The following is a 17003-nucleotide window of genomic DNA, read 5'->3' as shown; positions in this document are numbered from 1 at the left end:
AATTAAAACTCCCTAATCCTCTTACAGTTCTGGCATCAATGGTCACGTAGATGTTACGGTACCTCGATCCTCCAGTGGGTTGCCAGCAAGGTTAATCGTATGGAGTCCTGAGTTGGGATTATGTGCTAGAGCACTGGCCAGTTTTTGTGCAAAATCTCTGCAAGTAAACAAAACGGTCAGATGAAATAACACAAAGTGTAAAACTGCTCAAATAAAAAAGTTAAAGCTAGAATAGCTAGGGTGAAATCTAAAAAGAGAAAAGCATTCTTTACAATATTAACCTATATATCATATATTTGTTAAGAACCAATCTATTTACCCTAGTTCATATCCTCATTAGAGTCTGTAAAGCCATAGCTAGAATATGGTTCATCTTGATCAGTCAAAATCTCATTCAAAAGAAAAAAGAAAATATATAATTGCCCCTTTAAAGACACACTGCAGGATGCTATTAGTAGTACTCTTTGGCTCCTTCATGACTTAAAAAACAAATCCTGAACTGAACCTGCTTTTCATGAAAAGTACAGTAGGCTATTCACTGTATCAGTTCTAATTTCATGCAATAATCATGAACGCAAAACTGACTGCCCTAATCATTGAATTTAAAGGCTACAGTCGCTAGCACTATATTTTAACAAAAGTCAAAATCACTATTTCAGGTGTGTTTGACGTAAAATAACGCACTAAGCGCTATGATTATGAAACCGTCAACCCTCCTCATGTAGCAGTAAAGTCTTTACTCCAGCAGATTCAAACTCGCCTGCCCCTGGTAAGGCTTGGGTATTGGTTACTGAACCACTAGATGAAGATTATTTAAGTGTGAATTTGAAAAGGGAGAGAAATGGCTAAAACAGCTCAAAACAAAGCAGTAACATCCTATGAAATGTGTTATTACTATGACTACCATTAATGATACTAGCAAAAGCTAACGCATAGCATCTATAATATGAAAGATACTTTTCTAAACACTTCCCAAGTATTAATTCATTTATCCTCACTACCATATTCTATAAAGGAGGCATTATTATTATCTCCACCTTAAAGATGAAGACACTGAGGCACAGAGAACTGAAACAATTTGCCCAAAGCCATCAGGCATCTGGCTCAAGGGTCCATGCTCTTAACCACTATACTTATGTACCCTCAGAAATACCATGTGACACAACCGCAAAAGATGTTAGAAAATCCTTGACCTTCATGATAATGATGGGGATCACAGGGACTTTTTTAAAGAAAGGAATACACTATACTCTATATGTGAGTAGCCTAACGTTTTTCTCAAAACTATACATTAATTTTAGAGGAAATGGCAAAATGTTTTAAAGCAACACATTCATGTATTCAGGAAATACTCACGTTCTAAGTCCAGCGTTTTCCAACACCAGTTCTTCCAGTCGATTGGACCTACTCACCACCCTCAAGATCTGTTCACAGACATCAGTGGACTATAAGAGAAAATATTGTTTGACCATGTCATAGGTCTAAAAATAATCTCACTTCACTGTCATAAATCTATGCAGATGCAAAGTTTTTGTTAAATAAATCATTCATTCAACAAACTATGACTCAACATCTACTACTACACACCCTCACGATGAAGGTCCTGGGAATACAACATAGAGGACAAGGTCTCTGCCTTCAAGAGTGTACCCTCCGGAAGGCAATCAGACAAGAAGGAAATACACAATTATGATAGAAAAATAGAAATATAGAAATAGAAAACTAGAAAGGCCATTTTTGGTAGTGCTATGGGCATACAGAGGCGTATCTCACCCAATCCTGGGAAAACCAAAAGGACTTCCCAAGAAAGGGATATCCAAAATCACACACTAAAGACTGAGTGGTAGCAACAATGGTGATGATGACGATGAGGCTTTCTTTACTGAGCTAAGCCCTTTACGTGTATTTCATTATAAAACTGTTAATTATTATTATTCCCTTTTTGTAGATAAGAAAATTAGATTAAAGATGTCATGTACTTTAAAAGGGAGGCTGAATAACCACTTGATAATCGTTAGGTATTACGATGTTCCTACTAGTAATCTCTAAACTAGGGTAAGGTAATAAGAAAGACTTCAGTAATTAATGGTCTCATGTTAATAAACCTCATGTTTACAAAAATTACGTAGTTGTAAACTTACATCTGTCAAAATATTTTAAATTCTTATGATATAATGTTAAATGAAAATGCATAATTAAAATGTTTAATAAAGATTACAACAATTGAAATAGGTAAGCTATGTAGCAAAAGTCTTGAGGGGACTATGAAAAATGAAGAGTTGTGCCCTGGTAGAATTGTGCATAATTTTTTCTTTTAAATTTTTATCTATTAATGTTTTATATTTACTTATATCCTGCCTTATTCCAAAAGTAATTTAAGGTGGCTCCTGACCTTAAAATTATTTGGACATTAAAAAGTGATATTTAAATGTCATTATAATCTAGAGTCTATTTAAATCCTTTTATATTATTTTAAAAAGAGAGAGAGAGAAATCATTTTGTGTCATGCATACAAATGTCAAAGCAGTTTCTTTTCTTAGAATACCACATAAAAGTATTATAGTTCTTTGATTTATCAGATCATAAATACCCAAGTGGATTAACCATTATGGGAACAGTATAAAATATAGCAAAAGTTCTCCAGTGAAGTAGCCTTTAGAAAAACTGACTTGGAAAAACCACCAAGTCACCCAGCATTTAAGGCTGTTATAATTCTTCTGTGCTGCTTGATCCCACTGGGTCTATAATGTTGCTTTCACACTATTCCTGGGCTTCTAATGTGTCCCACAGATTGATGAGGGGAGAGGAAAATTAATTCCAAGGGACCCAATGCCTGCAATTTATATTATGCTGACAGTGGTGATTTTCAAAATGGTGACCCCTTATCAGTATAATTCTTCGCCTTACAATATACAACCAGAGGAACTGATCTTATTCTGTGTCGTCATGATAAAAAGTGATTACTCAGACATGTTTTTGCAAAGATTATTCTAATTTCCAGAAATAATCCGTGGTATCATTACCGTTCCAGGGCTACCTCAGAGCATCCAGAAAAGTAATTTACCAAAGCCAGGATGTAAAGCAGGGCTTTCATTTACCCATTGGGCATAATTACTGTAATAAAAGTTTTTTTAAAAATGTGTGAAAAGTGTGTCCAACTTTTCTTTAAGATGCCAGTAGGGGAGAGGAGTAATAAGTCGTTCATGATTACATTAATTTTGCTTTTTATTAAGTGCCAACTACATGAAAAGCATTATTTGCTACTCCAAAGAATATAAAGTGAGGGACATTTTAAAGAGATACACACACAAACCTAGATAACAAGTAAATGTTACCATTACGTAGTCTTCCCCAAATGTCTACTTCATGTTCAGCACTACGTTTACAGATTTAGAGGAAATTTTTTTTAACGAATTAATACAATGACTCTCTAAGAGCTTGTATTTATTTAAAAATCAAATGTAGGACTTCCCTGGTGGTGCAGTGGTTAAGAATCCGCTTGCCAATGCAGCAGACACAGGTTCAAGCCCTGGTCCAGGAAGATCCCACATGCTGCAAAGCAACTAAGCCCATGCACCGCAACTACTGAGCCTGCACTCTAGAGTCCGCGAGCCACAACTACTGAGCCCGCGCACAACTACTGAAGCCCGCACACCTAGAGCCCACGCTGTGCAACGAGAAGTCACTGCAATGAGAAGTCCACACACCACAACGAAGAGCAGCCCCTGCTCGCCTCAACTAGAGAAAGCCCGCGCGCAGCAATGAAGACCCAACGCAGCCAAAAAAAATAAAAATAAAAAATTTAAAAAATAAGAAAATCAACTTAAAAAAATTTAAAAATAAAAAGTACAGTATAAAAATTAGAAGAATTGCTATAAAATAACAAATGAACTAATCCAATAAAACAAATATGGAAATCTGGAACTAAGAGGAACCACGTACATTATCCAGCCCAACCATATCATTTTTAAATGATTTAAAAAGACCCATTGATGCTCAATGACTTGCCTAAATTCTAAAACTGAGAGCGTTGAGCAAGACCTCAATTCTACTGCTAATTTAATGAGTCCAGAATCCTGGTCCTAATTGCATATTCAGCATATCTTCAAAAAAAAAATCCCTCTATCCCTCCATTTAAATTTACGATACTGACTGCTAACTGGCTTCATAAGATCAGCATAAAGCATATGTCATATTTTTCCTGTGGTACCTTCAGCTCAGGAGACTTCTACTGAGCAAGCGGCAATCTTAACAACCCAGAGAATTCATGTAACTTGAGAGGAGGTTACTTCTTTCTACACTTCGTGTTTTAAAAAATTCACGGAAGGTGTAATGCCTTCCTTTGCCTCAAACAGACCAGGTGTTAGAAAATGTTCTGAGACTGCATACTGTAGAAGCCATCAAAGGGGTAAGTATCATTTCTTTCTTTCTTTCTTTCTTTTTTTTTAATTTCTCTTTTTGGCTGTGTTGGGTCTTCGTTGCTGCGTGCAGGCTTTCTCTAGTTGCGGCGAGCAGGGGCTACTCTTCGTTGGGGTGTACAGGCTTCTTATTGCGATGGCTTCTCTTGTTGTGGAGCACAGGCTCTAGGCGCACAGGCTTCAGTAGTTGCAGCACGCAGGCTCAACAGTCGTGGCTCATGGGCTCTAGAGCGCAGGCTCAGTAGTTGTGGCACACGGGCTTAGTTGCTCAGCGGCATGTGGGATCTTCCTGGACCAGGGCTCAAACCCGTGTCCCCTGCATGGGCAGGTAGATTCTTAACCACTGCGCCACCAGGGAAGTCCCTATCATTTCTTTTTAACTGTGAGTAACAAACATGGAAGAACTGCTAGTATTCTTTTTGAAAACTTGCAGAGAGATAGCCCAAAGACCATTTTTCATTTTTAAATACCAAATATTAAAACTATGCACATTTGCATTTTTATGTTTAAATCTCAGTTAATAGATAAGCAGTGAGGGCAATCCTCAAATCCTGTCACTCCACTTCCTGCCATCCCGGGACACCCAAGAAAGCATATGAACACTTACATGCTTTGTCTAGCCAAGACTGAAATAATTAGGTGCATGTTTTCTTCCCTAAACATCTAAGGCAGTTAAAAGGAGATGCTGCCTGGGAGGAATAATGACAGAATGGCAGCGCTGGTGGCCTGGTACTAATGATTTGGGACAACTTCCAAAAGTGGGATTTCCACAACCTCCTCACAGCTCTCTTGTGCCCCGTTTTGAAAATCATGGGCTTAAGGTGAATGTCTGAATGAACCAGGAAACCTGACTTGGTAGCAAAGCATTGTTCTCTCTGATCCCACAATCCCTGGGCTAATCTACTTCTCATTCCTCAAAATGGCTCCCCTCGCGCACCTGGAATCTCTGCTGGTTCAGTCCTGCAAATGGTCCCCATCCCTGCAAACAGCAATGAGAGACTTCTGTTCCCAGGTCTCCCATCATGGCTGTGTGTTCCCTGGGAGGTCACCATCTGTACCTCAAATCATCACTGACCTCAGACACCACCACCACCCCCGGCCGTGTAGCTGATACAGTTTCCATAATTCATGCTCCCCCATTTGTTCATTTCTCAGCCTCTTTGCTAATCTGATTGTGACATGCCTGTAATACGTTAGGCATTGTTAGAATTTCTATACACATTATTTACTCATCTCAATAACCTGCAAAATAGTTATATTTCTATGTCCATTCATTCAACAAACTCATTTGACATCTATTTATTAAACCAAGTTTTACTGTGTAGCTATTGAGCCACAGATTCTGATAAGACATGAGCTCCAACTAGCTCACAATAATAGGGACGCAGGAAACAGAGGCCTTGGAAGGTCAAGTAATGTATCTAAGGTCACACAGCCTTGTAATAAGAGTCAGAATCTGAAACCCAGATTTGTGGGTTTCCAAGCCCACACTCTTTTTGTCTGCTGCATTGGCTCTTAATAATCCCCAAATGAGTTCTGCCTATGCTCATACCTATAACGCCTTAAGCCACTCACACGCCAGGCAAGTTCAGAGAACCAGCAGGCTGGCCGCCAGCAAATCTCAACCCTCCGCTTTCAATAGATCCATGTCTCAATCCAAATTCTCTCTCTTCACTTTTAAAATTTTAAACCCCCAGTTTCTATGACCTCTGAAAGGTGGAGGCTTGAATGTAAGTTTCCAATAAAACAACATCTAAATTATCTTCTGTGCTAAGATGAAGCAGCAGAAGCCTAACTCATGGATAAGCATCTGTCCATATGGCTGCTTTGAATTTGTAAAAAAAAAAAAAAAAAACCAACAGAGCATCTTATTTCCAATAGTAAAACAGACCAAAGCTTTGGCTCCCCCATGCCTTATAAAAACTAACAGATTTCACTTTGATTTCATTTTGCTTACATATAAATCTGCCCAAAAACTCATCTAGAAAATGAATGTTAACTATCATAATTAAACCAGACCAACTCTACCTTAGCAACCTTTTCCTAAATTCTCAGGAAGGGAAGCTTTGTGGAGATGGAATGCAAGATAGGAACATACAACCTGCTATCTGCAGCTGTGCAAATGTAACTTTAACAGTCTTTGCCAACAGAATGAGTGTGTACTGAAGCTCCACTAAATGTGTCTTTCTGTTCATCATCTAAAATTGCCTGAAGCAGCTGAAAACATGAGGAAGTACTTCTCTGAAGCATCTCACATTACAAACTTTGTTAAATGGTCTGCAGATCATTTATAAGAAAATGTCCCCCTAAGAAATAACATGTATGCGGCTCAACCAGTGTGGTAGAAAAACAAGTGTGTGTTGTGTTTTTATATAATTATCGGGTTTTTGAAATTCAGCAAAGCTAAGCAACATCTTCAATTACTTACCAGTTTTAGATCCTTAGAGGACAGCTTAGTGAACCACTGATTGTATTCCAGAGCAGCGATGATAGGTATTAGGTCCCTAGAAGCAGAAATAACAAAATACATGAAAGTGCTCTTACAGTGGCCATATGGCGCTTGACTTTTTAATCCATGACATCCCAGTTTACCTGTTAATTTCTGTTATTTATAAGCACAACATTCAGTTATATCTATTCTGACCCCCAGACAACAATTAAATTCTCTAGGACAGATCTTCAGGATGATGTAAGCAGAATTCCTAAAAGTTGAAGGTAAATTAACTCTAGGGACTCTGATTCCTATTTCCAAAGAAAAAGAGGTTGGTAGCAGTGTTCGTTTGAAGAACCTCCTTACTCTAAGAGAAATCATATGTCTAATTCCATACTAACAGGTCCTATTTCTTTAGACTGCTCCTTCATAAATTCTTTCACCATCAAGTATATCATATGCTCTCTAGCTAGAGGAGTTTATACGGCAAGCAAGGACAGTATCTAGCCTGATGATAAGTGACATCGGATGGGATCCCCAATGCTTATTGGCAAGCATCCCACAACCATTTGGTACCTTGCTTGCAGTTCTTAGCACTGATTATACACATGAGATAGTCCAGGTGTTATTTTTTGTCTTATGCTTCATACAAGTTCTTCAACCATAGAGTGAAGCTATTTGTATCAGAGATCTGCCACCACACTATTTTTCCAGCCCCTAACTCATGCTCAAGCCAAAAAGCAGACAATTCACTACTCACCAAACATATGCAATTTCACAATCAGAGTTATCATTTACGACGGGGGAAGAAGGGTGGGGGGAAGGAATAGTTAGGGCGTTTAGGGACTGACATGTACACACTGCTATATTTACAATGGATAACCAACAAGGGCCTACTGTATAGCCCAGGGAACTCTGCTCAGTATTATGCAACAACCTAAATGGGAAAATGTATAACTAAACCACCTTGCTGTACACCTGAAACTATCACAACATTGTTAATCAACTACACTCCAGTACAAAATTAAAAGTTAAAAAAAAATTAAAAATTAAAAAAAAGCTGTGTTCAGCTACAAAACTCCATGTATCTTTCAATGCCTGTATCATAACCCTCTCCTCTATTAAGTTCCCCCAGGTCACCTCAACCAGCACAATATTTACACCTCTACTTAGCATTTATTTTATTCTGTCTTATAGTATAGTTTGATGCTTAAACATCTATTCCTCATCACCCCAGGTTGTAAGTTCTTTGAAAACAACATCGCTGTCTATTTCAGCTTTGTGGCTTCAGGGAGGCCATATCAGTTTTACCCTCAGGGCACGACAAGCAGCAAATGAACAAATTTTTACTGAAATAGAAATGAAAGGCAGAAGGTAGAAAGAGAACTGAAAATCACTATTATTTCAAGCTTCAAGGTACCAGGCCCCATGCTAGGCACTTTACATTTAAATCTCAAACAACAGCTCATTTAAATCTGAAAACAACGCTAGGAGGTACTATTGTTTACATTTTACAGATGAAGAAATAGATGCTCAGAGAAATATAGTGAAACTAGGCCAAAGGGACAGAACTACAGTCGAAACCCAGCCTCTGAAGCACGTGTGTGTACTTTCATCAGATTTGCTTTAAAAAGTGAAATGAGCACCCACAGATGTCAGAGAAAACGCCAGGGAATTAGTCTTCGTCATGGGGTTCCACGTGCCATCTTTTCCACCGAAAAGCCTCTTTATTAACTTTGCTAAGTTTCAGATTAAAAAAAGGAGTTTCAGATTAAAAAACAAAAACAACAACTCTTCCCATAGTTGTTTTAGGGTCTCCACTCTCTCATCTCTTTCCATCGACCAAGGGCTCAGAACAAGTCCCGACATTTCTCCATGACATCTAATGACAGTTGCAGCTTCTCTGGGAGTAAATTCCACCTTATAATACAGGGCCCCCCAAGCCCACGGTATCTGAGAGTTCTCACCTGTACTTCCCCATTCAGGAACTATGGCAAATCATTCTCATCTCATCTCCTTTTGTGGATTTAATGTCAAGTAGTGACTACACTTCAGAACCTCTTTATTGTGTATTTTGTTCTGTCACTTGATGTGACTTGAAGTACAGCTGGCTTTTGTCATATGAATTCATTTCCAGGAGTTGAAGGGCACATCAATAATAGAACCAGGTTTCACGTTAATGCGGTGGGTAGGACAGCATCATCTCTACATGTGACATGCAAAAACCTTGAAAATAATATTCTGGTACACTAAAAGTCAAACCTAACACTTAATGACACCAGAAATGTTTGGAGTGCAATATTAAATTTTAAAAATATACAGCGTTACAGGTGCATACTTGTGTGACCAGAGCCAATGAGTGTAATTGGTAAAAACTACATATAAAATGATAGATATAAATGCTCACAAATATAGACACTGTGTTTTTTTTTTAAGAAGAAAAGTATAGCAAAATGTTACGAGAATACCTTGCCTGGGTGGTAGCATTAAAGATGATATGAATATTTTTCTAACAGAATTTTTGTACTATATTTCTAAATTTATCTATAATGATCCATAATCTAAAAGAATCATAAAAGTAAATGTTCTATGGATGGTGTAAATAAAATTTTATTATAGAAAAAATGTCCATGAAGATGATGGAGACGCGTGCATGCTGGCATGGTCTACCCACCGTGTTTCTCTAAATTATGTTAATGCCTAGGTTTTTTAATGTTAAAAATAAATTAGAAAAGGACAAACATATACCGTAATTCATTCAATAAACATTTATTTAGTACCTACTAAGTCCTAGGTAGGGATATTAGGGTCTGAGGATTAAGTGATGAGTAAGGGCAGCTCTCCAGTGGTGGAGAAAGACCCCTCCTCAGCTATCTGCAGCACCATGGGAGACACGCTGAAAAGGGAGCATGTTCAAAGTGCCCTAAGAACACAGGAGGACATAAGCACTTCATCCTGGAGCAAATGGGGAAGGGTCCACAAGGCTTGAGAGATAGGAAGGGGCCAACCAGGCAGGGAAAACGGAAGAGACTATTTCAAGTAATTAGGAAGAGCATGTGCAAAGGCATGGGAACTCAAAAATGACCAGCAACTCCATCCATTCACAGATCGAGCGAGTGCCACCCACAGTGCATGAATCACTGGGTTGAGGCAACAATGAACACAGCAAGATAGCCCCTCCCCTTGTGATACTAACCACCCAGCACAGCCTAGCAGAAGGCTCAGAGAATAAAAGCAATTCTAATAGAGTGAAATAATCCCTCTGGCATAGGGGGAATATGAAGTACTACTGTGCAAATAAGAGAGATGTTTAAAAAAAAAAAAAAAGCAGTCACGAAAGATTCTTATGGGAAGTTCGTGAGCCTTCTAGATGAGACACATCACCATCCCAGAAGAAATGGTCAACAGAGTAATGTATGGCTTAGTCAAAGAGTTTTTTTGTGTTTTTCTTTTTTTTCTTTTTTTGCTGTACGTGGGCCTCTCACTGTTGTGGCCTCTCCTGTTGCGGAGCACAGGCTCCGGACGCACAGGCTCAGCGGCCATGGCTCATGGGCCCAGCCGCTCCACGGCATGTGGGATCTTCCCGGACTGGGGCAAAACCTGCATCCCCTGCATCGGCAGGCGGACTCTCAACCACAGTGTCACCAGGGAAACCCAGTTTAAGAGTTTTTATATCTGACGCCAAAAGCAAAGAAAAAGACAATGATACACTGGACTTTATCAAAGTCAAAAAGTCTTGCTCAGCAACAGATGCTGTTGAGAGAAGGGTGACACAACCTTATTCTGGGAGACAATATTTGCAAATCCCAGTTCTGACAAAGGACTTGGTATTCAAAATGTATAAAGAACTCTCAGAAGTCAGTAATAAGAAACAATTAACTCAATTTTTTTCAAATGAGCAGAAACATCTAAACAGACACTTCATCAAAGAAAATATACTGAAGGCAAATAAGTACATGAAAGATTTTCAAAATTCTTAGCCATTAGAGAAATACAATTTAAAGCCAAAATAAGATGTCACTACAAACCTACTGAATTGCTTAAACAAAAAAAAAGTGACAATATGTGCTGACCAGGAGGCAAAGCGACTGAAACCTCATACACTGCTGACGGGAATGCAAATGGCACACTCAAGGTGGACAACAGCATGACAGTGGCTTAGTAAGTTTTATGTAATTTTACCACGATCCAGCAACCTCAATTCTGGGCATTCACCCAGGAGAAATAAAAACTTTTATTTACACAAAAGCTTACATATTGGGTTGGCCAAAAAGTTCCTTTGAGTTTTTCCATAAGATGTTACGGAAAAACCCAGACGAACATTTTGGCCAACCCAGTAGTATTGTTGGTAAACAGCTGTATTCGTAATTGTCAAAAATTGGAAACAACACAGAGGTAGATGTCGTCCAGTGATGCTGTGTGACACCAGGTTAGAAGAGGTAATAATACGGCTGCTGCTTAGCCCATTCTCCCTGTCTCCCTCTTCCTCTGATCTGGCCTCCCTTAAATAGAAAATACACAAGACACTACATAACTAATTTCATTTCTGAGAGTTCATTTTCCGGGACGGCTTTCTCAGAGCACAGTTATCAGTGAGCACATAAGCAAATCTTGGATAAATACTCAATTTGCATTCACATGCGTCTCCCAACTGCTGTGCTGATGTCACCTCACTGCAGAGAACTCCCTGCACTTCCCTGACGGGGGTCTGTGTCACTCAGGAACAATTCTTGCCCACGTTTTCACTAAGTACTGCTTGTATCACATAATGGTTATATTATACAATGTAGAAAGCTTTCCAAACACCCGTGCTAGTCATCTTGACTGATTTTCTCATGGTGGGAAGTGGGTAACAGCTTTTTGCCATCAGTTCATGGCATTTATTGTATATCCCACTATGGTTTTTTCCTTTTTTTTTTTTTTTTTTTTTTTGTGGTATGCGGGCCTCTCACTGTTGTGGCCTCTCCCGTTGTGGAGCACAGGCTCCGGCCATGCAGGCTCAGCGGCCATGGCTCACGGGCCCAGCCGTTCCGCGGCATGTGGGATCTTCCCGGACCGGGGCACGAACCCGTGTCCCCTGCATCGGCAGGCAGACTCTCAACCACTGCGCCACCAGGGAAGCCCCCCACTATGTTTTGCTTTGACTTCCTAAATGACCCTTCATTACCACATGACTTCTGATCTGAAGTTAGCCTTGAAGAGTTAGAGCCGTTGAGGGAAGCCTCTTCTGAGGCAACCTCACAACACAGTATTCTCATGTATGTTCTCATGTGACACTTCTACCATTTCCTTAAAATGGGAGTACAAACCTTTCAAGACTCCAAACCCTGAAGAGGAAGAGCCAGTGTGAATAACCTGGAGGGCCACATGGCAGAGCTGTTTCTTATACTCTGCTGAACAGAGACAAGACAGTTCCTACCCCCGAACTTTTTACTGACGTAAACGTACTACATATAGAGTCGGTTTGTTGTTGTTGTTCATCCAGCCTCTAGTTGGGGTTGGTAATAAAAGTTGGGATCCTTATTTCTCATTTCAGTTGACACCTTTGAATAATCCAAACTTTCCCTTAAAACTCAAAAGAACCAAGTTTTTCACTTTTATCTTTCTAGAAGAAAATACCAGCATAAAACTGACAAGATAGAAGCAACGTAGAAAAGACCATAAACTACTCTCTGAAATATCTAAAGTTTTCTGTAATGTAGGGATTTTGTAACTCTAATCCTTTTTCTTTCAATTAAGAAAACTGGTCACTTCATATAGTTGTTCATTTAAAAAGAGGGCAAATCTTGTAGGATATAAAAATAGCAAGTATTTATTTAAACATTTTTATGTACTAGCACCAAGTGGGTTTTTTTTGCGGCACGCGGGCCTCTCACTACTGCAGCCTCTCCCGTTGTGGAGCACAGGCTCCGGACGCACAGGCTCAGCGGCCATGGCTCACGGGCCCCGCCGCTCCGCGGCATGTGGGATCCTCCCGGACCGGGGCACGAACCCACGTCCCCTGCATCGGCAGGCGGACTCCCAACCACTGCGCCACCAGGGAAGCCCCACGAAGTGTTTTAAATACATTAATCCATGTAGTCTTCACAGTAACTCCAGGAGGGAGGCACTGTCATTAACACCACTTTATAGATGGAGACCCACCCTCCTCTCCCAAGGCACAGAGAGGTTAGTGAGCTGCCCGTGGTCACAAAGTTGGTCTGGACAGAGACAGGATTCAGACCCAGGCACTGTGACCTATGATCTGGTTGTCTTAACCACTGTACCATCATCTCGCTAATGGGTCAGATGCTTTCCATATTGTCAAGAGTCTTCATCCTACTCTACAGGGGAATCCAGGGTGGCATATCCATGGGTTTTCAAATCAAAAATTTCAAACCCCTTTCATTACATTCAACCAACCACTTAGTTTCTAATTTGAAAGCCAACGCTAAGAGGTATTCTGAGGTGATTTCTTAAACAACGATTGTCCTCTTATTCCTTTGGACATCAAAAATAAACTAATATTTGGGGGCTATTAAAAGAAGTTAAAATGCAAAAACAAAGAAGTTGGCAAGCAATCTGGAGTCTAAATCACTTGCCAAATTCTTTGCCACTCGAGATTCTAGATAATCTATTGAATTAGAATTTCTCACCTGATCTTTGTGATCTAGATGACTTTGTAAGAATTCAATTTTTCCAGTTATTATTTTTGGGCCAAATTTCCCTCCTTACTCCTTCGCCGCCCCCCCCCCCGCCTCCTCCCTGAAACTGTAAAAACACTGTGACTTTCAAATAGTGTGAAATACTCCAGGACAGTGTTAACGAACAAAAATGACTGACAGATTGGAAGGATGTCTAGCAGGCCCCATAATCTACAATGCAGGAAAAGCACAAAGGTACAGAGTAATAATCCAATGAACAACATTGTGATTATCTGAGTGTGCTCACATTCCACAGCATTGAAGAGTTCCCCCCAATAAATCTTACATTTAAAGGCTCGAAGGAAGCGTTTCACGCAAGAATACAGAGTTTTGCCACTCTGCCGCTTTCTGTGTGCACACAATGAAATATGTTCTGTAGCAGAAAGGCTGCTAAAACTCAGAACCACAGCAGTCTGTTCCTGACATAGTCATTTGATAGCCTTTCTGGGGATAATTTAGACTTTTCTCCTTTACCTCTAGCTTGAAAATGGGAGTGGGAGAGCTTTAAAATTTTTTAAATGTCATGGATACCAATCCTGCCTGATATGCTAATTTACACAGATGTATGTTGATGTTCAGGGACATCAACATATAAATGCATACGTCTATATAAATGAGCTGGACCACTCACCAACTCTGACGATATGACAACCTGAAACACTTCCCAGATGAGGACATGCCAGAGGCCTAAAGGGGTATTCTCTAAATTTTTTGATCGTTCACTCCTAACTGAAACGTATTTTGAGCACACATCTCCCCCAAATCTGTGTGTTAATCTACAAATTATATACATGTGCTATTATATTAATATATTGGGCTCAGTAAAAAAAAAAAAAAAAATGCATACTCACACACACATAAAATGGATAAGAAGAAAATAAGCATAAAACAAGTTCTACTCTTTTCTCCAAATTCCTCAATATCTCATCATTTACTGTGTTCACCATACAGTCCATCTGATCCGGGCTGGAGACCATTGTTTTACAGAATTATTTACAGAAATTTAGGAATGGAAATAGAAGCTAATGCTTCTGATTCCACACTCCAAACAGCATTTCTTCCTTTTTAAATGAGAGCAGGAATAAAGAGAAGGAGCTTAGATTGGGAAAGAAGTACACCAGCATCTTCAGGACAACCTTGACAAACATTAACCCACACTCCAAACTCTTCCCTGAAAGCATCAGGCACATGAATGTCACCTTGATGAGTATGAAATGTGACAACACAAAAACATGAGTCTGAAGGGGATGAACTGCTGGCTGCGCTCTCATGAGCCAAGTTTAAGCTCGATGATGCATGTCGCGGAGGCTTCAGAGGAGGGAGAAGATTAGCTCCTCTTAAAAATTTTCAGGGAACAAGAAAAATCGATATAGTTAAAGCTATATATTCTCTTCTCCTCGGCACCACCACCTCTAACCTCATCGTTCCCTGCCACTCCAAATTACAGTGTCATTACATTTTTAACATGTCAGCTCACAGGCCATTGAGAGATCCCATGAGAAATGTATAACAAAGCCTTCTTCAACCTGTGCCATCTTTTCGGCCCACTGATACCTAAACTAGAATCAATTTTAAGAATACACTTAAATAAAATTTTGGAAGCTATAAATAATAACTGAATGGGCATTTTTCCAAGTACTTCCTAATTCCTATTCTCCTCCAGAGACGAACTGGATGGATCCAGGATGACCGCTGTCACCCTCATACCTGAATGCTTATTCAGCAACAATGGGGTACCTGGCCCTACATTTAATTCTGATAGAGCCATAGTTCGTTAGTTAGAATCAATTAATTCATTAATCAGTTACAGCATTCAAGTCGCTTATAAATCTACCTTGAAGCTCCTGGGCAGACCCTAAGCGGTCTAGTGAGGTAGCAGAATATATAGGAACAGAGAGGCTGGTCTACAGTGAAGAGAGACTAGCATGCTGGATGACTCCTAAGAAGCCTCAATACAATGTATACACTTCTCTATTTCTCAGTACATGAGGCTCTATAGGTCATGTGATATAACATGTATTATACCACTGGGCATGTCTCTGAAGAAGAGCAGATCCCAGGCAAATCAGAGGGTGAGGACATTAGTAAGGTCTCTGTGATGAGAACAATGACAAGGGCACTGCCCTGTCCCTAGATCTGCACCTTCTTCTAAATCCGTCTCCTATGTGGGATGATGGGGTCACACAGAGATCACTGTTTCTTCCATCCCTGCGCTCCAGATGATGAAGCTGCCACAGCCATGTGTGGTCCTCCCTGTTACTAGACCTGCAACATTAACATCAGTACCACACACACGACCCAGATCTCCCACTTTGTATCTGAGCTGGTCCTAGAAAACGGTAGTTACAAACCCCTGGGTGCAAAAAGACAATGTACTGGGCGAGTGAACTGAAAGAAACAGATGGACTTGCATAGGAATCCAGACAGGATTTAGCCCTGGATTGGAGGAGGTAACGCAGAGCAAAACTGGGTGCCGTTACAGCAATACTTGCCAACTTGAGTATGGGGAAGAAAGTAACTGAGTAATCTGATAGGCTCTTAACACATTATTGACCGGAGGATTTCTGCAGAAACCAACACCTCTGGCCGTAATATATCTCTGGTCAAAAATGTGTCAAAAATTAATCCGCTCAGCCTCCCAGGATTCCGCTCTGCTATCCTAGAGCAGTTCAGTTTCCCTTGAAAAACCTTCACTCTGAGCCACTGGTTTGACTGCAGAGTATCAGGTCATACAATGTGAACAAGACAGAGAGAGCCCAGTCCCCATGGAACTTCCATCCTGGGAGCACTAATGATTTCAAGGACCCTTAAGGCATCTACCTCTCATGACTAAATGCAATGGGGAGAAAAAATGGAATGAAAAATAAAGCTTTGAATGATGGACAATCGGGAGAGCTTTCAGACTGACTATATGAAATGTGTACAGCTTTCTAGAAGGAAGTCTGCTGAAAGGATCAGGTTCAGGGACATCAACATATAAATGCATGCAGAATCTCATTTTAATTGTAAACAAAGTTGCTTATTTGTATCTGAATTATGATCAAATAGAGATACATGGGAGCCAACTGCCACAGTGGGAAAAGTCATCAGTACATATGAGAACTACTGCCCCTATTTTCTAACAAACTCCAGCTCAACGCACGGCCCATTTAATCTCTCCTCTTGCACCTCTAATTCCTCCGTTCTCTTCTCCCTAACTCATACCCAAATGAGAAAAATACAAACACAGCGTGTTGTAAAACCTCTCAAATGACCCCCATAACACTCAGATTGTGCCATTATGAATCCTTCCAAACGCCTGTGCCATTTAAGTACAGACTGTTCCTTCATGGGTAAGCGCGCTCATTCTAATATAGAGAAATGTTCTGCCAATATAATTTGTTGCAACTTGATTAGAAAAATACTATTAATACAGGCCATCTAACAGGACTGGGGGTAGCCTCCTTACACAGAAGCTGGCTTTAATTTTAA

General features: G+C 40.0%; 1 protein-coding gene across 7 annotated transcripts in view; it reads right to left on the bottom strand.

Annotated features, from left to right (window-relative positions):
* The window catches only part of CARMIL1 (capping protein regulator and myosin 1 linker 1), a 353818-nt gene that overhangs the window by 140432 nt on the left and 196383 nt on the right, over positions 1-17003 (bottom strand). For all 7 annotated transcript variants that reach the window (XM_079933710.1, XM_079933709.1, XM_079933705.1 and 4 more), the window contains 3 exons: positions 6847-6922; positions 1357-1445; positions 63-157 (listed from right to left, as the gene is read on the bottom strand). In XM_079933710.1, the coding sequence (XP_079789836.1) occupies positions 63-157; positions 1357-1445; positions 6847-6922 (260 nt within the window). The remainder of the gene's footprint in view (positions 1-62; positions 158-1356; positions 1446-6846; positions 6923-17003) is intronic.

This window comes from Stenella coeruleoalba (assembly GCF_951394435.1).
Source record: "Stenella coeruleoalba genome assembly, chromosome: 10".
NCBI lineage: Eukaryota > Metazoa > Chordata > Mammalia > Artiodactyla > Delphinidae > Stenella > Stenella coeruleoalba.
Note: the sequence above shows the minus strand (reverse complement) of the source record. Positions and strands in the feature narration are given on the sequence as shown.